Source organism: Globicephala melas, chromosome 1 (assembly GCF_963455315.2).
Source record: "Globicephala melas chromosome 1, mGloMel1.2, whole genome shotgun sequence".
Taxonomy (NCBI): domain Eukaryota; kingdom Metazoa; phylum Chordata; class Mammalia; order Artiodactyla; family Delphinidae; genus Globicephala; species Globicephala melas.
The window spans coordinates 81,112,179-81,138,190 of record NC_083314.1 but is presented as its reverse complement, the minus strand read 5'-3'; the positions used below and the strand labels follow the sequence as shown (position 1 = coordinate 81,138,190).

The window sequence follows — 26,012 nt, the reverse complement described above, 5'->3', positions numbered from 1 at the left end:
CTGGTAGATACCTAAAGAGAAATTAAAACATGTCTACACAAAAAACTCCTATATGAATATTTATAGCATTGCTATTTATAATAGCTAAAAAGTAGAACAACCCAAATGTTCACCAACTAATGAATGGATAAACAAGATGTGGTATATTCATATAATAGTATGAATATTATTCAGCCATAAAAAGGAATGAAGTATCAATAGATGCTACACATTGTTGAACCTTGAAAACATTATGCTAAGTTAAAGAAGTCAGTCACAAAAGATCACATATTACATGATTCCACATATATGAGATGTCCAGAATATGTAAGTCCATAGAGACAGAGAGTATATTGGTGGTTTCCTAGGGCTGGGGAGGTTGAAAGGAAAGGGGAGTGATTGCTAATGGGTACTGGGTTTCATCATGGAGTGAGAAAAATGTTCTAAAATTGATTGTAGTGATGGTTGCACAATGATGTGACTATACTAAAAACCATTATATTGTACACTTTAAACATGTGAATTATGTCTCAATAAATTGTTATAAAAAGAAGTCCTAAAATATTTTAATCAATAAGTAAAATATATTTTATAAGCAGTAGTAAAAGTGGTCATGCAAATCAGATGTTTATACTGAGAGTACAGAAGAAGTATTTATGTGTCTTTATAACACATATTAACATTTATTTTCTTTTAACTCATATTGAAATAGGACTCCCAGTGGTAAGTGAAACAAGTCATTCTACCAATAATATATATTGGTAAATGTTATTATACATTGTCTATGAATATGACTAGAGCATTAACAGTCTCAATTTAATAAGTAAAATTCTTAGGAGGTTAAGATGGCCATATATACCTTTCAGAACTTTGTAATTTTTAATCTCTATAAATGAGCAGATAGTAACAACCTAGTTGACTAATTAGATGGGATATATTCAGTATTGAGTTCAAAGAGCAAGAGATCCTTTGGAAGACTAAAGAGAGTGAAAGTAGCTGCCCTCTTCCCCTCTTAGTGATATTCTTTGACATTTGTTTCAGCTCCCGTTATTTTCACTGGAAAATGAACCTGTGTGTAATTCTGTTGATCCTGGTTTTCATGGTGCCTTTTTACATTGGCTATTTTATTGTGAGCAACATCCGACTATGTGAGTATTTTACCCTCGTGTCAGCACATAAGATGAGTATTCTTAGGGATTGAGGGTGTAGAGAGCTTCATTTCTATATTACTTTCAGTAGCTACTGTTGTTTGAGGGCACCTCATACACAGCATCTTTAAAAGATTGGTACAAGGGGCTTCCCTCGTGGCACAGTGGTTGAGAGTTTGCCTGCCGATGCAGGGGACACGGGTTCGTGCCCTGGTCTGGGAAGATCCCACATGCCGCGGAGCGGCTAGGCCCATGAGCCATGGCCGCTGAGCCTGCGCGTCTGGAGCCTGTGCTCCACAATGGGAGAGGCCACAACAGTGAGAGGCCCACGTACCACAAAAAAAAAAAAAAAAAAAAAAGATTGGTACAAAATAAATACTGAATGAATGATTAGGTTATTTGTCCTGCCACAGCTTTATTTGTTTCTACTATAATATCTTTCCTTTCATTTTTCCAATGCAGGGTACTATTTGTACTTTCTGATTTGTACTGGGAATTGTTATTAGTACTTTATCAGAAAATGACCTTTTTCCCCCCTTTAACTGTCATTTTAAAAGACTTCTTGCATTCTTTTTCTTTAATTTATTTATTTATTTATTTTTGGCTGCATTGGGTCCTCATTGCTGCACGCAGGCTTTCTCTAGTTGCGGGGAGAGAGGGCTACTCTTTGTTGTGGTGCAGGGGCTTCTCAGTGCGGTGGCTTCCCTTGTTGCAGAGCACAGACTCTAGGGCGTGCGGGCTTCAGTAGCTGCAGCGCAAGGGCTCAGTAGTTGTGGCTCATGGGCTCTAGAGCACAGGCTCAGTAGTTGTGGCACACAGGCTTAGTTGCTTCACAGCATGTGGGATCTTCCTGGACCAGGGCTCAAGCCCGTGTCTCCTGCATTGGCAGGCAGATTCTTAACCACTGCGCCACCAGGGAAACCCAAGAATTCTTGCATTCTTAAAAAAAAAGAAATGTCTCCCCTAACTCAACCCACATCTTAATTTCAGCCAAATTTCTCTTATGATGGTAAGAGGTTTAGAAAACAATTTCTAAAACTTATATTGTTCCATCATTCATTTGCCAAGTGAGCAAGCCAACCAAATATTAATTAGAATGATCCCATAAACTTATGTAGAGAAAGCTCTTTATCATATATCTATTTCACCTTGTCTCCTCTTTCTTAGTGCATAAACAGCGACTGCTTTTTTCCTGTCTCTTATGGTTGACCTTTATGTATTTCTTCTGGAAACTAGGAGATCCATTTCCCATTCTCAGCCCAAAACATGGTGAGTGTATATGTGGTGGGGAGAGGGAAAGTGTTGTTTATAATTTTCTAATTTGAAAAAAATCAATTTTGAGTTATAAATATCAAATATATATACACATAGTAAATATATAGTAAATATATAAACACATAGTTGCCAATTGTGATTATTATCATCACGGAGCAAACAGGTTGCTATGATAGAGAATAATGCAGATAAGGATATCAAATTTAATGCAAGGCCTTAGCGTCAACCTTTCTGAGGAGGTGGTATTCAAGCTGAGATTTAAAGGACAAGATCAAAGGTAGACCCAGCAGGAAGGCACAGGAAACATCATGTAAAGCCCTAAGGTAAAAAAAGACTGGTGTATTCAAGAGTGAGTAAGAGACAGAATGGAGACTAGTGGTATAGATTTTTTATTTGGGTGACTAGATAGCTGGTGATGTCATTTGCTGAGATAAGTAATACAGAAGAAGGAAGATAATTTTAGTTTCAAATATGTTGAATTTGATTTGCCTGTGTGCATCTAAGTGATATTCAGTAGGTAATTGGATACACAAGTCAGGAACTTAGGAAAAAGGTATGGATTTATCTGTCCTCTTGGAGATAATTTCAGGAATCTGAAAAGTTAGACGTCAGCTAAATGCCATTAGGTGAGACTGGGGAAACAGGCAAGATCACCCAAGGAAAATATATAGACAGAAATGAAAGAAGGAATTCTGGCCCATGCAGAGCAAAAAAAAAAAAAACCAAGAAAAAGCAAGTAGAGAAGGAAATGGGAAAACCAAGGGAAATTGTGGTATGAAAGCCAAGAAAGGAAAATAATTTTAAATAGGAATGATTCAGTGTCATAAATGATTAAATAAAACAAGGATTGGAAAATGTTGTTGAATTTTGCAACCAGAAGAAAATTTGTGACCATATTATAATAATGGCTAAGAGTCCAAGCTCTAGAGCTAGACTGTTTGGGTTTTAATCCTGACTCTGCCCCTTGTTAGCTGTGTGGCCTTGACTAAGTTACTTGACCTCTCTGTGCCTCCATTTCCTCATCTGTAAAATGTGATATTCAATAATATCCACCTCATAGGGTTGTTATGAGGATTAAATTAATTGTAAGTAGAATACTTAAAACAGTACCTGTTATATAACAGGTGCTTGGTGAGTGTTACCTATTCTATTGTCATTACAATTATTAATGAAAATACTTTTCATTGGTGAAGAAGAATGGGTTAAAAGCTGAATTGCAGCCAATTGAAGAATAAATGGAGGTGAAAGAAGCTTGGCTATTAAGGGGTAGATAGAGAGGGTTGGTAACTAGATGTAAACTCAAGGCCAAGGACAGACTTTTTCTTAGGAAAGAGACTTGAAACTGAAAGGAAAGAACCAGCAAAGGAGGAAAGATTGAAGATACGAGAGATAAGAGGACAGGAAATGGAACAAGATTTTGGAGGAGGTGGAAGGGAAATTAGATCAAAAGCACAGGTAGAGAAGTCTTAGCTTCGGACACCATCTTGTTCTGAGGGGGGCAAGTTGGAAGGATGATTACAGATGTAAATATTTATAGTAGAATGAAGGTAGTTTATGTCTAATAACTTCTTTCTTATATAATAAGCACATTAGCTAAAAAGAACAGATTGGAAAAATGAGTTAAAGAGTATCTGCTGAGGGGTAGGGGGAGAAATGGCTGACCAAGGGCGAGAAAAGGATTCCTTAGTAGTGTGTGATTTCTGTTAAGACTGGAGACCATACACCTGTAATGGCATCAGTGTCAGTATGCATTCTAGCAGTTTGGGGCAGCTCAGTCATGGGCACAGGGAAGGCAGAGTGTTAGACTGATCCAGAGTTGGGAGTTTGCAGGATCAGTGCTTCAGGAGAAGAGTAGAGGACTGAAAGTCCTGGAGAGAGAAGTTAAAGCAAACAAGCTTGGAGTCCAAGCTCAGCAAAGAAGGAAATGGAAGCTTGGAGGAGGCAAAAGATTAGAGACCAGCAGTCATAATGACCTCTAAAATGGTGTAGTGGAAATACAGGCACAAGAGGACTCAAATATTGGAAGTTCAGCTTCAAAGCTAGTAGAATTCCTGAACGGCAGCTCTGGCATTAGGCCTTAGGAGTGGTTGGCTGAAGTGATTCTATCCTAGAAATAGGAAGTGAAAACAAACCTAAACTAGTTTTTTCCTGTGACACTAAACTTCCTGAGTTATTCTTAGCATTGCTTTCTCTCATGTATCCCCAATACATCAACAATAGCATTTATTTTAACTACCAAGTTGATTTTCAGCCTTCTCAAATAATAGGAAACAGTTGATAATTAGAATACAACTGAGTATCAAAAACTCACGTACTTACATTTGAATTACTCATTCTATAAATTCAGCTCATTTATTAGATGCATTATGTGTGTATTGATGGCAAAAATGAATAAGACAAAGGTAGGTAAAGAGCTTATGACATTAGGGGAAAATGTATAGATTGAAGTTAACTATAGTAAGAAGTAGTGTCTGCTATTTATACTTTTCCAGCAGATTTGCTTTCCTAATTTTTTTGCCAAACCTTTTACTAAAAGTACTACCTTACTTTGTTAGAGTTCACACTACCTTGAATAAATAGACAATAAGTGTTACTTATAACTGTTGTTATTATTATTATTTTACTATTACCATTACCCAAGAATAGAATGATTCTGGAAGCATCTGAGATAAGAAGAAAATCAATAGACATATTTATTAGAGAAAAATCTACATATTAATAATTAAAATTTAGCTTATGTAAGTTAGCTAAAAGTAATGGTTGCTGTTTTCAGTGATGTTTCCTTCTGCTGTGCAGGTGAAAGCCGTTTTACCTGTATCACCTGGCATTAATGTGCTTTGATATTTTTAGGGATCTTGTCCATAGAACAGCTCATCAGCCGGGTAGGTGTGATTGGGGTGACTCTCATGGCTCTTCTTTCTGGATTTGGTGCTGTCAACTGCCCATACACTTACCTGTCCTACTTCCTCAGGTAACAAGAGTTTTGTCTCTTCTTTTTTCCCATTACTTATTGAATACATATGTCATATCGTGCCACCATCATTAATACTTAAATATTAGATCTATGACACTGCCTTTTTACTCTTCTCTGTCCTCATGGGCATTGACCTAGGAATCTTTCAAATAAATCTTATCACTTATATTGCTTGCCCTTGTTATTTGTCCTACATTTATTTATTTTTAAAATGGCAATTTCAATCTGACCTTCTCCACCCCCTTTTCACCCCCACTTTTTAAAGACACATTTTTAGTGGACAGCAATGTGAGCTAGTCTCAACTTCAGCAAATCAGTTCCTCCCAAAAGTAGAACAGTAGATGACAATGCCAAGTTAAAACTGTGTATACACGTATATCCTAAATGTCACTGGATCAAAGTTAAGCAAGTCTATAAGAGAGCTAGTTACCTTCCACTTCCCTGAGGCCCCAGAAGAATTAGCTATTAAAAAATGACAACAAAAACATTTTTGCTTATTATAGTTATTTTAATATTCCTCAGAAAAAATACAGTTCCTTGAATTATAGGGTAACAATTGAGGTTTATGTGTTTCTCCAGCTGCCTTGTATTATGCCCAGGGATGGAACCCAAAACTTTGCTAACAGCTTGTGCTTATTATAGGAATGTGACTGACACAGATATTGTAGCCCTGGAACGGCGACTACTCCAAACCATGGATATGATCATAAGCAAAAAGAAAAGGTAAGATATCAGCACATTAATGCTGTTAGAATTTCTCAACAAGGAAATTTGACATGAATTGGTGCTAACAGGGAATTTCATCTCATTTCATTTTTAAGTTAGGGAACCATCAAAGACTTAGTGTCTAATCTTATGTGAAAGAAAATTTTCAAATTCAACCTTAGTTCCTAACTTTAGATAAATTCTCTTGAGATAAATTTTAGAATAACTTTTATATTTGAGGGTATTCTACACTGGATGTTTTAAAAGTCTATTGTGCTGCATTTTTACAAACTTTTTCGTGCCTTATTTCAACTTCCCTTTCTCCAACTACTTTAAAAAATCCTTCAAGTCTTCCAGCTATTGTTGTTGTTTTTATTATTTAAAAACTACTTTTAAAGTGTATGTTTTTGAGGTGACATTTCTAGAAATCTGTATCACAGCGGGTAGAAGCATAGGCTCTAGATTCATACTATCTGAATCTGAATCTTTGGCCTACAACTCACAGTGTGACTTTGAGCTAGTTGCTTTATTTCTTTATGTCTTGGTTTCCTTATCTGTAAAATGGAAATAATAATAATGAGTTGACTAACATGTAGAGTTCTTAGAACAGTGAACTATACATAGCCAAGGAAAACTATCTAACTTATTAATAATCTCAGCAGGAGAATCATTTGGTTTTAATACTTTACCTTTATTTATTCATTCATATAGTCATTCACTTAATAATTATATAGAAAGCCTACTTTATGCGAGGCACTGTACTAAATGCTGAATACTACATAGAGATAGAATGATGAACGAGGTAATCAGTTCCTACCTTCATGAAGCTTATTGGTCTACTGTTTTTATTAGAGTTATTAGTACTCATATAAAAATGATGTCATAGAAGTTTTAAATTGCATGAGTGTTTTTCCATTTCATGTTTCTTCTTTCAACACTTTACTGTAGTAAGATACATAATCAAGTCAAAGAAGACTTAATATAAGAGATAACAATAGACATTAGAATGCTAAAGAGGTCCAGATTCACCAACTAATTATTTATCTCCATTTGTATACATCTTTACTAAGGGAGTGGAAGTAGATACACATGTGTATACATTTGTTTACTTATATATGTTTTGTTCACATTCATGCTCTACAGTTTATTTTACATGAATGAATATGAATGTAGATGTTTAGAATATAACAACAAGAGCAACATTGTTCAATATTAAAAGATACTTGTATAGGAACATACTATTTTGATTCCCATGATCATTCTCCCTTGTACTATATTTATTTTATTTATATAGAGAGATGAATACAAAGTCGTGACCCATGTCATTGTGGATGTGCACTTTTAAGCCATTTCATCACTAGTCATGCTGAGGAATTGGCTCTGATCTATACATGTACCCCTATAGACCTTGTTAAGTCAGGGTCTGGGATGGTTTGTGGTCCTGCCGTAGGTCTTACTAATTTGAGTGGCTCTCAGAAGAATCAGCCTCCCAACTTAACCTAATTATCACAGTTCTTTACCCAGTGGAGCTAACAGGGCAGATAGACAGCTAACATGACAACACTGCGACCTTTGAGGTTCATACAATGTCCTTGCTATTTACCAAAATATTGAAAAAATGTTTCCAGAAACACTCATAGCTGCAGAAGAGTAGTGACCAGAAAACATCTTTCAATTTAACAGCAGAGGGCCCTAGTGAGATGACATACACGAAAAATAGTATCTGTTATGTACAGAAAAGTTAATGGTTGAAAATGGGGGCAGGAAAGAGGCATACTGTCTTCTCACTTGGAACACTGAATAGAGGATAAGGTTTATAGTATTTGGAAAATATTCATCAAAAACCTAGTTCAGGTAGTATAAATATGCTGAGTTAGTGATCAAAGCCTTTCAGCTTTTTTCAGTTTGAGAGAATTAAGTGACCTGTTATTTTGTTTTATTTTTCTGTTGACTTAGATTTTAAAGCTTTTGTTTTGAGATCTATGATATAACTGAAGTACAGTCTTTTTTCACAAACAATATTAGTTTTGAAATTGTAGTTTTGTAGAAGATAAAAAATACAGTTATGCAACTACACACCATGGTATAAGGAAAAGAACTTGAACTAGACAATCACTTTACAAGAAACTTGTTAAGTCATCTTGAGCGAATACTAAACTATCTCAGTTTTCTCATTTGTAAAATGGTGGGGTTAACTAAAGGGTCTCTAGGATCCCTTTCAACCCACAAATTCTGAATTTATACTTTTTCACACAGCTTATGACATACAAAAACAAAAAACCTAGAGTACATAGAGTATGTAAAAGTTAATGCAAGCTATTACTATGAGGAAAAACCTTATCCCTACCCTTGAATTAGAAACAGGAAAAATTGTTAAAAACAAATATTCAAAGGCAATGGAAAATGAACAGAGACAGGTAGAAATTTGAAGAGTGTCAGGTAACTGCATGTTTGTGGTTTTCTTGCCTCGGAGTGCTCTTCAACCACTGCCCACTCAAGTATACAGATTGATAGAGTTCAAATCAGCAGAGTAACTGGAAAATTTAAAGGGAAAATTTTGAAAGCAAGAGAGATTCAGAAGGACTGAGATCTACAATCTACATATAAACTCTGCCCAAATCCCTGCCTCATCACTAAACTATGCATGTGTAGAGGAAATACCAGAGAGCTGAGAAGTAGGCGGAAACTAGAAAGGGGTCTACCCTTGAAAGACAGCATTGCCTCTTAATGAGATTTGCAAGTTTGTTGTGTCTTTGACTGAGTGCATTGTCTGAACAGTATGTAAGTTAGACATTGTTGGATGACAGAAAGTGACAGGTATGTAAGTTAGACAAGTTGGATGACAGAAAGTGAAATTCTTACTTGGCTTGAGGTGTCAGAAGGTACAACTCAGGACTGGCAAAGCAATTAGAAATTTAGGAGGAATCCCTAGAAACAAAGGGACCACAGAGAGGGTAAGCAAGGCCTAAAATCTGATTATAAAATCTGCCCAAATTCTTTGTTGACCACTAACCTGCTCAGGCTCAGAGGAAACCACCAGAGAGTCAGGCTAAAGAAACAGCCGCTAAGAGTTGAAAAGCTGAGCAGAAACGTTAGTTACTGCACACAGTAAGTATGACAGTTTCACATTTCGAGTCCAGGTAAATTAACTGCTTACTAGAACAAAAAAAGAGCAGTCCTCAGAAAAATAAAACAGATTCCAAAGCCACTAAAACATAATATCTACAATGTCAAGTTTTCAATCAGAACTTACTAGACATACAAAGAAACAGAACTGTGCAACCCATATTCAAGATAAAAAGCAACTAATAGACACAACTCCAGGGGGGCCGAGATAACAGATTTAGCAAACAGACTTGAAAACAGCTATTATAAATACATTCAAAGAAATGAAGGAAGCATAATATTAATTAGTGAACAGAAAAGGAGTCTCAAAAGAGAAATAGAAACTATATTTTAAAAAAGAAACAAAAGAAAATTCAAACCTGAAAACTACAGTAACTGAAATGAAAAGTTTACTATGTAGACTTAGCAGAATTGAGATGGCAGAAGAAAGAATCAGTGAACTTGAAGGCAGATCAATAGAAATTATTCAGTCTGAAGAATAGAGAAATCAAAGATGGAAGAAAACTGAACAAAATCTCAGGATGAAGCAATATCAAGCAGTCTAAATACTTGTAGTTGGAGTCCTAGAAGAAGGAGAAAGGGGCCAAAAAAGTAGTTGAAAAAATAATGGCCAAAAGCCTTCCAAATTTGGTGGAAAACATTAATTTACAGATCTAAGAGGCTTAAGTAGGGGAACCACAAAACTACACCTAGGTTTATATAGTCAAATTGCTAAAAGATAAAGAAAAAATCTTGAAAGCATCAAGAGAAAAATGATAAATATAGGGGAACAACAAAAAAAGTAATGGTTGCTGAACAAGGTTGTAGAATACAAAGTAAACATACAAAAATTAATTGTATTTTTATATTACTAGAAATTAAAAATACAGTACAAATTACAGTCACTCAAAAAAAAAGAAATACTTAGGTATAAATCTAACACAACACGTACAGGACTTATATGCTGAAAACTATGAAGTGCCGATGAAAGAAATCAAAGGTCTAAATAGAGAAACATACCATGTTTAATAGATTGGAAGACTCAACGTAGTAAAGATGTTAATTCTTCCCACATTGATGTACACGTTTAATGTAAGTCATTTCAAAATCCCAGCAAGATTTTTTGTAGATACACACAAAATTATTCTAAAGTTTATATGGAGACACAAAAGTACTAGACACTTTTTCAAAATAGCTAAAACAATTTTGAAAAAGTAAAATGAACAGTATCAGTCTATCTGATTTCAAAACTTATTATACAGCTATAATCAAGGATTATATTGGCAGAGGTATAGACACATAGACCAATGGAGCAGAATAGAGGACTCAGACCAACAGAAAAATGCCCAACTAATTTGTTTACAAATTTGCAAAATCAATTCAGTGGAGGAAAGATAGCCTTTTCAACAAATGGTGCTTGAACAATTGGACATCCATAGATTTTTTTTAAATGAATCTCAGTGTAAGTCTCACACCTTATACAAAAATTAATTCAAAATGTAAAACTATAAAACTTGGTAGAAAATAGGAGAAATATTTGAAATCTAGGGCTACACAAGAGTTCTTAGACTTGGCACCAAAAGCACAATTTATAAAAGGAAAAATTGATAAATTGGACTTCATCAAAATGAAAAAATTTCACTCTGTGAAAAACCCTGCTAAGAGGATGAAAAGAAAAATTACAGACTGGGAGAGAGTATTTGCAAACCACATATCTGAGAAAGAACTAACTTTCACAAGTTAGAGAAAAAAAAAAAAACAGTCCAGTTAGAAGTTGGGCAAAAGACCTGCACAGACACTCACTGTACACGTTGTATAAATGGCAATTAAGCACATGAAAAGGCTTTTTAACATCATTAGCCGTTAGAGAAATGCAATTAAAACTATGAGCTATTACTACATACCTATTAGAATGACTAAAATAAAAATTAGTGACAACAACAAATGCTAGTAAGGATGCAGAGAAACTGGATCACTCATACATTGCTGGTTAGAATGTGGAATAGTATAGTAACTCTGGAACACAGTTTAGCAGTTTCTTAAAAAAACTAAACATGCAACTATTACACAACATAGCAGTTGCACTCCTGGGTACTTTTTCCAGAGGAATGAAGACTTATCTTCACACAAAAATTTGTGCCTTAATGTTTATAGCAGTTTTATTCATATTAGCCAGAAATGGAAATAATCCAGATATCCTTTAATGGATAAATAGTTAAAGTGTGGTTTATCCATACCACAGAATACTGCTGAGTGATAAGAAGTTATGAACTACTGATAGATGCAACAACCTGTATGAATCTCCAGAAAATTATGCTGAGTAAAAAAGCCAATTCACAAAGGGTGCATACGGTATGATTCTATTTATATAACATTTTTTTAATGACAAAATGGAAGTGGAAACAGATTCGTGGTTGCCAGGGGTTAAAGAAGACCTGGGGGTGGGAGGAGGGAAGTGGGCTATACAAGGGCAACATGAGGAATCCTTGTAGTAATGGAAATGTTCTGTATTTTGACTCTATAAGTGTCAGTATCCTGGTTGTGATATTGTACCCACAAGATTTCCATTGGGGAAAGGTGGGTAAAGGGTACATGGTATCTCTGTATTTTTTTTATAACCCCATGTGGATTTACAGTTATCTCAAAAGAAAATGTTTAATTAAAAAAGTAATTGCTGACTTCCAACCAGAAGCGATGGATACCAGAAAACGGTAGAATGGAGTATTTAAACCATAGTAGACATTTTTCAGCTTCTTTACGTGCAAACTACTACCAAGTACATACTTCTTCTAGTGATTACCTCTTTGCCTGTTGTGGGGCCACAATGCAGTGTCTGTCATCTTTACATGTTCAAGAGGTTCCACTCCACAGCCAGTCATTATGTTTATTGTATTATAGACATTGAAACTAAGGACAACAGAAATGCGCTTCTGTGCGCCCTATCTCCTTCTGCCTTCCTTTAATTCAGCATGGTAGGTTGATGTAAATGAGTGGGATAGAACCTCTTCCCTTTTGCTCCAGCTTTCCCAACTATGAAAATAGGAAAACTAAGACTTATGAGTCTCGCCAAGTCAAAATCTCCCTAGGTCTGAGCCTCTTCTTGGCTGTTCTACATCTTCCAATAATGCTGAGTTACGGTGCACATGCGTAATTAAAGGAAAACGCAGAAGGAGCTAATACAACTTGGGAGCTATATTCCATTTACTCAGTATCGCGGTAAAGGTCATTTTAAGGAGGAAACAATTAAGTCAGTGTGGCTAACACACTTAATATTCTTTATTGTTAATATCATTTTAGCCAATGGCTTAAAGAATTTCGCCCACAAAAATACCATTTGGTATTTGGTACCATTGGTTCCATTTGTATTGGTCCTAACCATGAATACCAATGCTGCTTCTTTATCCTTACCACTTCTATCTCTTGTCATCCTTTTGAGGTTAACCTTGAGTTAAAGTTTTCTTTAGTTCTACAACTCTTTTTATTAGACTCATTCTGGTTTACTTTAAGCCTGTAGGCCTTGGCCTATTGTACTCTTCAAGAAGCCATTTATGCACAAATGCTCTATTTTTCCTCACAAGGATCCTATTCTATGTGGTGGGCTGGAACATGCCAGCAGCCACCACTGAGGCGGTAGGTCCTTCCACAGACTGACAGGACAAGAGGAAGGACAAGTTTTCCATTGATTTATTCGGTAGTAGGGGGAGACTGTCATTAAAGGGAGAATGGTGTTTTAGAAGAGGCCAGGTTTATGTGATTTTCCGAGGTTTTTGTTTGTTTGTTTGTTTTTCTTTTGTCTGCTTTTAAAAAGGAAAGAAAAAAACATTTATTGAGTTCCTGCCCTGTACCTGATCCTTTAGCTAGGCATGTTAGCTATTGTTTTATTTTGTTTTTAAATGATAATGGTAATAATTAAATATATTATTTCATTGATCTTCACAATCATCCAGAGATGAGGAAATGAAAACTCTAAGGTCTCACAGTTTCCAAGTTGTAGAGGCAGTCCTCAAATTTATTGCCTACTCCAATTCTGTGCTCCTTCACCTATTCCACATTCCTTCTGGGAGTGTATGCTTTTCCCTCAGTTGTAAGCGGTGGAAAAGTGGGACTCCAGAATTTGAATCCTTCCCTGAACAGCTCAGCAAATGAAAGGAGCAGTTATGAGACTGGAAAGCAGATGAGAATGGAGTACAAGGGTCCATGCTTCCTTGCTGAGGTTTTATATTTTATTTCAGGATGGCAATGACACGGAGGACTATGTTCCAGAAGGGGGAGGTGCATAACAAACCATCAGGATTCTGGGGAATGATAAAGAGTGTTACCACTTCAGCACCAGGAAGTGAAAGTATCCTTTATCCCTCTGCTTGATTCTTTTTCTCAACTCTGGACCAAGGGCAGAAGAAAAAATAGTATTTGGATATTCTCTTCTAAGATACCTGACTGCAACAGAGTTCAGCTGGCCAGGGCTGGGCTTAGGAAATACAATGTGTACAGTCATCTTCCCAACAGCCATAGAAGATCATAAAATAATAAAACCATTGTCTTTGAACTGAAGGGGTCCTAACATGTCAGTCTTTCCATTTTACAGATGAGAAAATAGACCCAGAGAAGTTGTCACACAGTGGCTTGTGGCAAAGATAAGACCAGAACTGTGGTCTCCTCAGTTCTTTCCACTACACTATTGTATTTCCCACCTCTGAAACACCACCACAAAACAATGCCTCCCCCAGATGGATGGTTTGTATATGAGATTGTAAGGGCCCATTTCTAAAGCAGTCAGTTTTAGAAACAAACAAATTTTAAGCAGCTCTGTATCTCCAGTGACTTTTTGGTTTAAAGAATCAAGGAGATTGGGATAATGGACTTGTCTTGGCCCAGCTGGTTGCAGTGTTAAACTGATTCCCAAATTGAGTAACCAGATGTCTTTGTGGCTACCAGGTTATTAAGCTGGAATTTGGGATGGGGGACTAGAGGTAAAATAGCATATTCCTGCTTCATTCTCTGGCCTGAGGAAGAACAGATTCCCCTGTGCCTCAATTGGAGAAAAAGAATGTAACCTATTCTTGCTATAAATTATGATATATCTTTCTGGTGTGAAATGCAGGTAAGAATTGGAAAAAGAAAAAGAAAAAAAAGTAGGATGACCACAGGAGAGAGAAAAAAAAGATGACTTTAAATTCATTTCTCATCTCCTATTTCCAGCAGAGTGCTAAGGGATAAAATGATGAGCAGAGGATAGCCTCTCTCCTCAAGGAGCTTACTGCCTAATCATGGAAGAGCCAAACGTGTAACTCATTAAACCACATTATTCAGTGGCCCGGACCATGCCAACAGCAGCCAGTACTGAGGAAGGAGCTGAAGGGCATTTGCTGATTTGGGTAATAGTGGAAAACTCACAGAGAGGAGGGAGGATTTGGATTAAAGCCAATGCTTCTGTTTTAGAAAGGGCTGTCTTTACTATTTTTATTACTTAAAAATTCATAAAAGCCAAAGTTTAGGTTTAAGCTATCTTAGCAACACTAAGTCAAGTCAAAGAAGTATCGGGATTATTTAAGATCTCTGAGTCCTTTCCTAAATGGAGAGGATAATCACACGACCTCACTGAGTTCTTCGAAAGTGGCATAGCGTAATGGAAAGAGCAGGCCTTGGAGTAAGGCAGATCTGACTTTGCTTCCATGCCTATCAGCTGTGTGACTTTGAGCAAGTTATTTGACTCTCTGAGCTTTACTTTCCTTATCTGCAAAATGGATAATAACACCTATCTCATGGGATTGTTGTAAATAATAGAAGATAATATCGTAAAGAACTAAAGAAGGTAATGTCTGTAAATCCCAGCCTGTATTAGAACTCAGTAAACATTAGTTCCCTTCCCTAACATTGTATTTATTCAGATATTTCAGGAGAAAACTTTGCTATATTATAGGTGTTTTTCTTACTATGTAACATTGTATTTATTCAGATATTTCAGGAGAAAACTTTGCTATATTATAGGTGTTTTTCTTACTATGTAACCTTTTGAGATTCCAAAGATTACATTTGACTTAATCTAACTAGATAAAGCAAAAATAAACAGAACCATCTCTCTGAGCCACTTGAGCTAGTGAGAAACTGAGTGGTAGGTGTTTGGTGGTGACGCTCTTGATGGAAAACTTTTATACACCTGTGTCTGAGGTTGGAAAAATCGTTCTAAAGTAGTACTGCTGGCTATAAGCAGGAAATTGAAACTATGGGCAGTTCCTAGGACCCACTGTAGAAGAAACCAAAAGCATATGCTTTCTTTATTGCTGTTCCTTGAAACTTCTATGTGATTTAAACCTTGATGCCCATTTTGTGCCAGATCTTACTCTTATTCAACAGGAAGTGGATGCTTTGGAAGAACTAAGCAGACAGCTTTTTCTGGAAACAGCTGATCTATATGCTACCAAGGTACAGAGCAAGGAACCTGAAGTGTGGTTTTTACTAATATGATAGAAGAGAGAACAAGACTAAATAGCTTTTTAGCATCCTCTATGGCCAAGCCATGTAAGAGGCACCTCATAACTTCAATATCAGCCACGAAGCACTGATGGCTGCACTCTTTGTGACATTGCTCCTACCAGTAGCAAAACCCTTAATGGAACACTCTCAAAAATAGAAATTAGTGGGATAGTCAGAAGAGGCTTTTAGTCATCTAGGAAGGTGGCACACACCACTTCCTACTGATGATCCAGGATCAAGAGGGTAGCTCCTATGGTAACTCGTCTGTTTTTTGTTCTCTTGCAAGTTAATAATAGTGTAAGAGCAGTAAGACACCCATCTGCCATGGTCTAGCCCTATTTTAAAGGATCCAGATCAAGAAGGGACCTAACTACAAGAAGTAACTTTCCTTTGTACACCTAAAATGCAATGTAATTTAAATATGCAAAATCTATTAGTTAAGGTTGTTCAAACTATTTTACTCCTTTTTGAGGATTACTTCACAGGAATAGCCATGTAGGATAGAGGTGAACATAGGCTTTGAAGACAGATAGACCTGAGCCTAACTTCCCTTATTCACTAGCTCTGCAACCTTAAGCAAGTTATTTAACCTCTCTAAGCCTCTGTTTTCTCATCTGTAAAATTAAAGAGAACAGATCTCATAAGAGTTGTTATGAAGATTAAAGTAGATAATGCATGTAAGGTGTTTATCCTAATTTCTGGCTTAAAGTAATCATTCAATAAATTTTTCCCACTATTACTATTACTGTTATTTTAATATTATTATCATGTGTGGTTTTAATTCTTAGCCTGAACAGTGATTCATAGAGGCAGGAATTTTGTGGAATATAAATGTAATTTTGCTGAGACTAACCATGTTTTGTGTTTGTTTTCCCTCAGGAGAGAATAGAATACTCCAAAACTTTCAAGGGGAAATATTTTAATTTTCTGGGTTACTTTTTCTCTATTTACTGTGTTTGGAAAATTTTCATGGTAAGTATTTTATTTTTAATTGTCAGGATTTAGGTGATTTTCCCTGGTAATGGCAGAGAGAGAAAACTGAGTTCGGTTGAGGCATTGAACTAAACTCCAAATCCAGTTGAGTCAATAGAAAATGTGATCTTTCACATCTCTGAGCCTCATTTTTTCATCCTCTCCTTTTTGGGTCACCTAGAAGAGGGAGGTTGCATTTTTCTTCTGTCAGAAATCATGAATAAGTTCTTAGATTATGAAATATATGAAGAGTGAATATTGAAGTTTCTTATTTTACACCCTGCTTTCCATATTACGCATGAGTACGTGATTGTATATAACGCAATTCCTACCTTCAGCTCAGAATAGAAACCACCTGTCCTTTTTAATAATCTGTATATACCCAAAAAAGTAAATTCTAAAACATATTTCTACAGATAAATTCATCTTCTGTGCTTACAGCTCTTATTCTTTTGTGGCTCTCCCTTAACGCTCTATTCTTTATGTGCATTTTATGTACTGCATTATTTGTCTTTACTTGTGACTCATCTGCAGGTATTAATGGATTTCAGTGTGATTATAGAAAAGGCTGATTTGACGTTCTAGTTCGGTGACTTTCCCACTGGGGCTGTGCTTGCACAAAGAGGAGCTTTGTCAGCTTGTTAGTTAATTTTGATCAGTGTAGATGAATGGAGGATTCTGGATTTAACAGATCTAATGTTATAATAAATTGATGCTAATACCCATTCAGATGACATTTTTAAATCTTGATTCATTCAGTGGGAGAGGATAAATGAAGATAGTGTATTCAATTAACTAAGCTACTAAAGGCTTTTCCTGAGATGCAGCCTTTAGGAGAGCATAACATTTTTAACAGCTTTATTGAGATGTAATTGACATTCAACAAACTGTACATATTTAAAGTATACAATTTGGTAAATTTTGATATATATATATATATATATATATATATACACCTGTGCAACAGTCATCACCACAATCAGGATAGAGAACACATCCATCATCACTTCCAAAAGTTTCCTCAGGCCCCTTTGTAATGCCTCTCTATTACTTTTTTTTTTTTTTTTTTTTTTTTTTTTTTTGCGGTACGCGGGCCTCTCACTGTTGGGGCCTCTGCTGTTGCGGAGCACAGGCTCCAGATGCACAGGCTTAGCGGCCATGGCTCATGGGCCCAGCCGCTCCGTGGCATGTGGGATCTTCCCGGACCGGGGCACGAACCCGTGTCCCCTGCATCGGCAGGCGGACTCTCAACCACTGCGCCACCAGGGAAGCCCTCTATTCCTTTTTATTGATGAGTAGTGTTCCATTGTATGGATGTGCCACAATTTGTTTATCTGTTCGCCTGCTGATCGATATTTGTTTGTTTTCAATTTGGGGATGTTACAATAAAGCTGCTGTGAACATTTATGTACAAGTCTGTATTTGGACATATGCTCTCTTGTCTCTTGGGAGAAAGCATTTAAGTGTAGAATGGCTGGATCATATGGCAGATGTATGTTTGACTTTTGAAGAAACAGCCAAACTTTTCCAAGGAGGTTGCGCCATTTTATATTCCCACCTGCAGTGTTTGAGGGTTTCAGTTATTCCACATCCTCACCAACATTGTGTAGTCAGTCTTTTTAATCTTAGATGTTTTAATAAGTATGAGGTGGTATTGAATCATTTTAATTTGCATTTTCCTAATGTCTAATGAGGTTGAACAACTTTTTATGTGCCTTTTTGCCACCTGTATATCCATCCTCTCTGGCAATGTATCTATTCAAATTTTTTTGCCAATTTTTTAATTAGGTTGTTTTCTTTTTATTGGGTTTGAGAGTTTTTCAATATAGTCTGGAAGCCTTTTATCAAATATGTGATTTTCAGATATTTTCTCCCAGTCAGTGGCTTGGCTTTTCATTCTCTTAGCAGTATCTTTCGAAAACCAGAAATTCTTCACTTTGATGAAGTCCTATTTATCTTTTTTTTCCTACTATGGATTATGCTTTTGGTGTTGTATCTAAGAAATCTTTGTCTAGGGCTTCCCCGGTGGTGCAGTGGTTGAGAGTCTGCCTGCCGATGCAGGGGACACGGGTTTGTGTCCGGTCCGGGAAGATCCCACATGCCGCGGAGCGGCTGGGCCCGTGAGCCATGGCCGCTGAGCCTGCGCGTCTGGAGCCTGTGCTCCGCAACAGGAGAGGCCGCAACAGTGAGAGGCCCGCATACCGCAAAAAAAAAAAAAAAAAAAAGAAATATTTGTCTAAAGATTTGTCACGAAGATTTTTTTCTTATGTTTTCTTCTAGAAATTTTATAGTTTTAGGTTTTACATTTAGGTCTATGATCCATCTTGAGTTAATTTTCTAATATGATATTGGAGTATGAATCCAAGTTCATTTTTTTCATATAGATAGCCAATTGTTCTAGCACCATTTGTTGAAAAGAGTATCCTTTCTCCATTGAGGTGATTTTGCAATTTTGTCAAAAACTAATTGACCATATGTGTGTGGGTCTGTTTCTGTACTCTCTTTTTTTCTATTGAGATTTATATGTATCTTATATATTTACTTCTGCCCATACCACACTGTCTTGATCAATGAGTTTTCCAATTCATGAGCATGGTACAACTCTTCATTTATTTAGATCTTCTTTAGTTTCTCTCAACAGTGTTTTATAGTTTTTATTACTCTTTTTTTATTTTATTTTATTTTATTTATTTATTTTTGGCTGCATTGTGTCTTCGTTGCTGCACACGGGTTTTCTCTAGTTGGGGCAAGCAGGGGCCACTCCTTGTTGCAGTGCGCAGGCCTCTCACTGCAGTGGCCTCCCCTGTTGCAGAGCATGGGATCCAGGCCCGCAGGCTTCAGTAGTTGTGGCTCGTGGGCTCTAGAGCGCAGGGTCTGTAGTTGTGGCGAACGGGCCCGGCTGCTCCGCGGCATGTGGGATCTTCCCGGGCCAGGACTTGAACCCGTGTCCCCTGAGTTGGCAGGCGGATTCTCAACCACTGCACCACCAGGGAAGCCCTTATAGTTTTTAGTGTACAAAACTTTCATCAGACTTATCTCTTAAGTATTTAATTTTTTGATGCTATTATAAATGAAAATGTTTTTATAATTTTAATTTCCAAGTGTTACTAGTATATAGATATACAATTGATTCTTGTATATTGATCTTATATTCTGCAACCTCGCTAAACTCCCTTATTATTTCTAGAAGCTTTTTATAAATTTCGTAGGATTTTTCTACATAAACAATTCCATCCTACCTTTCTTCTGATCCTCCTCCCCCAGCCTTACTGCACTGACCAAAGCCTCCAGTTACAGAGTTAAATAGAGCAGTCATCCTGATCTTAGGGGGAAAGCATCCAGTCTTACACCATTAAGTATGATGTTAGCTGTTGGTTTTTCCTAGGTGCCCTTTATCAGGCTGAGGAATTTTCTTTTATTCATAGTTTCTTGAGTGTTTTTAATCATGAAAGCATGTTTGATTTTGTCAGATGCTTTTCTGCATCTATTGAGATGATCATATGGTTTTTCTTTTTTAGTCTGCTAATATAGTGTTACATTACTTTTTGAATATTAAACTGACCTTGCATTCCTGCAGTAAACTTTACTTGGCCATGATGTATTATCCTTTTTATATTTTGTTAGATTTAATTTACTAAAATTTTGTTAAGAATTTGTGCATCTATGTTTATGAGGAATACCAGAATGTAGTTTTCTTGTTAATGTCTTTGTTTGGTGTAGGTGTCTAACCTTAGAGAATAAGTTGAGAAGTATTTCTTTCTCTTCTAATTAGCAGAAGAGTTTGCGTGGAATTGTTATTTCTTTCTTAAATGTTTGGTGGATTTCATCAGCCATCTAGACCTGGAGTTTTCTTTGCAGAGAGTTTTTTAACTACAAATATAATTTCTTTAATATTTATAAAGTTTATTCAGGGTTATCTATTTCTTCTTGAGTGAACTTTTGTACTTGTGTCTTACAAAGAATTTATCCATTTTTATTAAAGTTGTCAAATTTATTGGCATAAGATTGTTCATAGTATTCTCTTATTATCCTTTTAATATTTATAAAGTCTGTAATGATGTCACCTCTCATTCTCTTTTTATTTAACAGCTTTATTGAGATATAATTCACATGCAATACAATTCACCCATTTAGTGTACAATTCAATGGTTTTTAATATTCACAAAGTGTGTAACCATCAACACAATCAATTTTTATCACCCCAAAAAGAAATCCCATACTCACTAGCAGTCATTCCCTATTTCTCCCCCAGCCTCAGGCAGCCACTAATCTATTGATACTTTCTGTCTCTATAAATTTCCCTATTCTGGACATTTCATGTAAATGGAATCATACAATGTGATCTTTTGTGATTGGCTTCTTCACAAAATGTTTTCAATGTTCATCTATGTGGTAGCCTCTATCAGTACTTCATTCCTTTTTATGACTGAGTAATATTTATTTCCTTATATGGATATACCACATTAATTTAAATTATCCACTTATCAGTTGATGGACATTTGAGTTGTTTCCACTTTTTGTCCACTGTAAATAATGCTATTGTGAGCATTCATGTATAAGTTTTTATGTGGACAGATGTTTCATTTCTCTTAGGTAGATACCTGTAGGGGTAGAATTGCTGGGTTATACACTAACTATATGTTTAACCTTCTAATAAACTGCCAAACTAGCAGGCTGTTTTCTAAAGCATCTGTACCAGTTTACATTCCTGCCAGCAATGTGTGATGGTTGCAATTTCTCCACATCCTCTCCAACACTTATTATCTATCTTTTTAATTATAATAATTTTAGTGGATGTGAATTGATATCTCTCTAATTCTTGATATTGATAATGTGTGTCTTTTCTCTTTTTTTCTGATCAGTCTCGATAGAAGTTTATCAATCTTATTGAACTTTTGAAAGAACCAGCATCTGGGTTAATTGATTTTTCTCTGTTGTTTTTCTGGTTTTTACTATTATTTCTCTTCTGCTTTTTGGGGGTCTTCTTTTTCTAATTTCTTAAAGTGGAAGCTAAGATCATTGGTTTGAAACCTTTTTTTTAATATAGGTGTCTTAATGCTATAAATTTCTTGCTAAGCACTATTTTAGTTGCGTCTCACAAAATGCAACTTTTTTGATGTTTATTTTTATTTTCATTCAGTTCAAAATACTTTCTGATTTCCTTTTTGATTTCTTTGACTTGTGGGTTAGAAGTATGTTATAAAATATTTGGGGATCATCTGAATATCTTTCTGTAACTGCTTTCTAATTTAATTTCATGTGATCTGCGAATATACTTTGAATCTTTTTAAATTTATTGAGACTTGTTTTCTGACCCAGAATATGGCTAACCATGGTTAATGTTCTATGTACACTTGAATAAAATGTGTATTCTACTCCTGTTGGGTGGAATGGCTTGCAAGTGTCAATTAGGTCAAGTTGGTTGATAGTATTGTTAAAGTTTTCTGTACTCTTACTGATTTTCTGATTACTTAATTACTGAGAGAGGGGTGTTGAAATTTCCACCTATTGTTGTGGATTTGCCTTTTTTTAAATTCTATCACTTTTTTGCTTCATGTAGGTCATGTAGGGTCATTATGTGCCCCTTGTTGAAATGATTCTTTTATTCTTATGAAATGACCCTTTTATTTTTTGCTATGAAATCTACTTTGTCTCATATTAATATAGACATTCCAGCTTTCTTTTGATTAGCGTTAGCATAATATATCTTTTTCCATACTTTTACTTTTAACCTATTTGTATCTTTATATTTAAAGTGGGTTTCTTGTAAGCAACTTGCTTTTTTATCTAATCTGGTGCTCTCTGCCATTTAATTGTCATATTTGGACCAGGAGTCAGCCATCTATAGCCCACAGGCCAAATCCAGCCACCACGTGCTTTTATTTTAAAAGTTTTATTGGAACACAGCCAAGCCCATTTATCTACATATTGTCTGTAGCTACAGTTTTATGACAGTGGCAGAGTCTGCCAACCCCTGGTTTAGACCATTTATATTTAATGTGATTATTGATATGGTTGAGTTTAAAACAACCATGTTGCTGTATGTTTTTATTCATCTCATGTGTTCTTTTTTCCCCTTTTTCCTTTTTTTCTTCCTTCTTTTGGATTAATTGGGTATTTTTTGTAATTCCATTTGATCTTCTTTGTTGGCTTGTCAGCTATAACTCTATTTTTGTTGTTTTAGTGATTGCTGTTAGAGCTGTCAGAAAATAACCACAGGGAATTACCCTGGAATTCCTTGATTCTCTTACCCTGAGTTCGTCTACCAAAATGTTTCCTTGCTGGATCCTATTAAATTAATTTGTATATGTCATAGCCTTATTCCCCTTTAGACTCTACAGAAAAGAAAGATAGTGTAGATAGGGACTTTTGTTTGCCTATGTCTGAATAGCCAAAATAGATTTCTTATATATGATTTAGATTGAGAGTAGAATTGCATTTTTAGGAATATCTACCTGTAAGGTACATTTGGTGATTAATTCATTATTTTGAATCATTTTTTTAAATGGTGATTATTGAGATACTCTAATGTAAAGGTCTGTGTCTCTGCAGGCAACCATTAATATCGTTTTTGACCGAGTTGGGAAAACTGATCCAGTCACAAGAGGCATTGAGATCACTGTGAATTATCTGGGCATCCAATTTGATGTAAGAGTTGTATCAAAATCCTTATTTCTTATGTTTCTTTCTATTTTATCTGCTCTAAATAACAATTCTTTAGATTCTAACTCCTTATTCTAGGTACTTGCTTCTGCTTTCATTATTCTCACTCTCCTCTATATTTTGGTGTATTCCTATGGCAAATTCATAAAGGGCGTAAAACCATAAGTAACAACTGGCAATTATTATTGTCATGGATAGTGATTATCTCTGTAGTTCCTCCTCTTCTTCTCTAGCAGCTACCACTCACCAGCTTCTCCGTAACAAATATTCAAATACTCCTTTCTGTGATACTTGATGACATCTTCAAACATAACTCACCTTTGATTCCTCTGGTAGAAAATTAAATACTAATTAGTGTTTTCGTGTTAGAACTGAAATGATTTCTGCTATAAAAAATTAACTGTATCAATTAATTCATGTGGGTTTTGAGCTAAAAGTGTTAACTGTCACCTGTGCACAAAGGTTTTTTTAATCATCTTTCTACGTGTTTTATAATACTACTGTTATTAAACACATTCTTGTCCCAATTTAAGTTTAATGTCTTTATTTGTAGAATAGTATATTTTCCAGGTATATATATAGCCAGTGATTCTAGCTGATTAGCACTTTGATAATAAGACCAATGTCATGTTCTTAGTCCCTATGAGTGCCATTTAGCTGTGCTATGATCCTGGCCACAGACTGCATGCTACCCCCAGCCAGCCATCCCAGCTGGACATGCCCCTCATAGCTGGATAAAATGAAAATACACCAGAGCAAATTGAGCGCCAGTCCTTGAGAAACAGCTCAAAGCACACATTTTTTTGATGATAGATCAATAGTGTATCTTTTTCATGTGAAGGAGCATGGCATCTTTCCTTCAAGTAGTGTATAAATTATACGGTAAAGTATGCTTCACTCTTTATTCACATGTGTTTTCCTCTTTTACACTTTTTTACTGGGGTGAGTTTTTAGAAATGCCCTTATCAGTGCTTTGAGGCTAGCTGCTGTGTGTGTATATGTATTCCATCTATAACTCATCTATATACATACTTCACATTTCATAATTCTGAATAACATCTCTTAGATGTTAGCAACGCAGCTCCCCCTCAGATGCTTTTCAGCCCTGAATCAAGCACAGGGTATCACAGCTGCCTCTCACTCTGAAGCAATCCAAGAGGAGAAGAAAGTATCATCATGTGATTCAGATGAAGGTCAGCTATTTCCTAGACTATAGCTGAGAATGTCTACATATTCTTTTATTATAAGAAGAAAAGTTTCTTATAGTTTTGGGTGATCAGAGAACTGTCATTCAGGTATTAAAATTATCAGGCTGCTATTTAGTTTCCTTTTAATTCATGCTTTTCACTTGAAGCTGTGTTATTAGCTTTGTGTTTCTTCTGGTTATTAGAGTTATTTTCATCACTTCATTGCACTTGCTTTCTTCTGGCCTTAAGTTTTAAGTCTGCTAGTTAAGATATCCACTGCAGTCTTCCTGTACATATTTTCGCTGCCACTTACTTGCTAATGAAGTTCCCTCTCACAGCTACGTAAGTGATAAGAATGCATCTTCTTAGCTTTCCCATCTCTCTGAACAGAGATTTAACAAATATTTTTCCTTCCTATTGTGTTGACAGGTGAAGTTCTGGTCCCAACACATTTCCTTCATTCTGGTTGGAATAATCATTGTCACGTCTATCAGAGGACTGCTGATCACTCTTACCAAGGTAGGTTGTATCACAGAGTTTTAAAGTACTAATTTAATTACATGTGGCACTGTGAGATGATTTTACCTAATTAACATTTCTGCCTTCTGAGATCTTAAACAACAGTCGCAAATATTTAAAAGACATACAACAGAGTAAAAGAAAAAATTAAACTAATATATGAGTTGATGATGATGTATTTACATCATACACCAATCAGATAAGTACAGTTAGTTACCAAAGGTCATAGAATGAGGTCACAGTCTGTTTCATTCACTGATATGTCACCAGCATCTAGAACAGAACGTGGCACATGGTAGGTGCTGAGCAGGTATTTGGAATGAATAAATGAGATAGTATTTGAGGGTAGAAGAATAACTGTGAGAGTTGCTTGTAAGGAGGATATGGAAGTAGGAGAAGCAGAATGTTCAGCTGTTTTCTGATCAGCATAGGAAGGCTTCATGGAGCTGGAAGGTAAATCCTCTCTGTCAGAAGAGGTAAGGATTTCAAAGTCCAAGAATTGTTTGAATGAAAGGAGAGAAGAGGTTGGGAGGGAAGAAGGGATCACCAAGCATCTAGCACAATTTTAGGAAGAGCTCAGGAGCCTAGTAACAATTTCAAGGGCTTGGAGTGGCCTGGAGTAATTTGTTTTAATGACTTATAATGATGTTAAAATCATATGTATCACATAGTTTCTGATAAGGTGGAATCCTTTCATGTTATAATACCTGAAACCACCAACTTACCCATATGGGAAAAGTATAACTGGATCCTTTTGGGGCAGTCTATTTAAATATCTTATTTATAGCCTTAATCATATGAATGGTTCTATACAGGATTGTGGCATGGAAGAGACATTTTCAATTAAATGTTAACTGTACTACTTAATGTTTTTGACACAGGAATCTAGCAGTACTATATAAATTCATCTCTCCTCCCTTTCTTGACAGTTCTTTTATGCCATATCCAGCAGTAAGTCCTCCAATGTCATTGTCCTGCTATTAGCACAGATAATGGTAAGTTTAATGAACT

At 35.9% G+C, this 26,012-nt stretch overlaps 1 protein-coding gene across 2 annotated transcripts in view; it reads left to right on the top strand.

The window, feature by feature from the left end:
* GPR89A (G protein-coupled receptor 89A) overlaps window positions 1-26,012 on the top strand; it is a 42,986-nt gene that overhangs the window by 13,622 nt on the left and 3,352 nt on the right. For both annotated transcript variants that reach the window (XR_009564237.1, XM_030869253.2), the window contains exons 4-13: window positions 1,021-1,127; window positions 2,295-2,396; window positions 5,253-5,373; window positions 6,019-6,099; window positions 13,419-13,528; window positions 15,521-15,609; window positions 16,540-16,632; window positions 23,185-23,280; window positions 24,912-25,001; window positions 25,931-25,996. Coding sequence is in view for 1 of the 2 variants with exons in the window: in XM_030869253.2 (XP_030725113.1) it covers window positions 1,021-1,127; window positions 2,295-2,396; window positions 5,253-5,373; window positions 6,019-6,099; window positions 13,419-13,528; window positions 15,521-15,609; window positions 16,540-16,632; window positions 23,185-23,280; window positions 24,912-25,001; window positions 25,931-25,996 (955 nt within the window). In the remaining variant the exon portion in view is untranslated. The remainder of the gene's footprint in view (window positions 1-1,020; window positions 1,128-2,294; window positions 2,397-5,252; window positions 5,374-6,018; window positions 6,100-13,418; window positions 13,529-15,520; window positions 15,610-16,539; window positions 16,633-23,184; window positions 23,281-24,911; window positions 25,002-25,930; window positions 25,997-26,012) is intronic.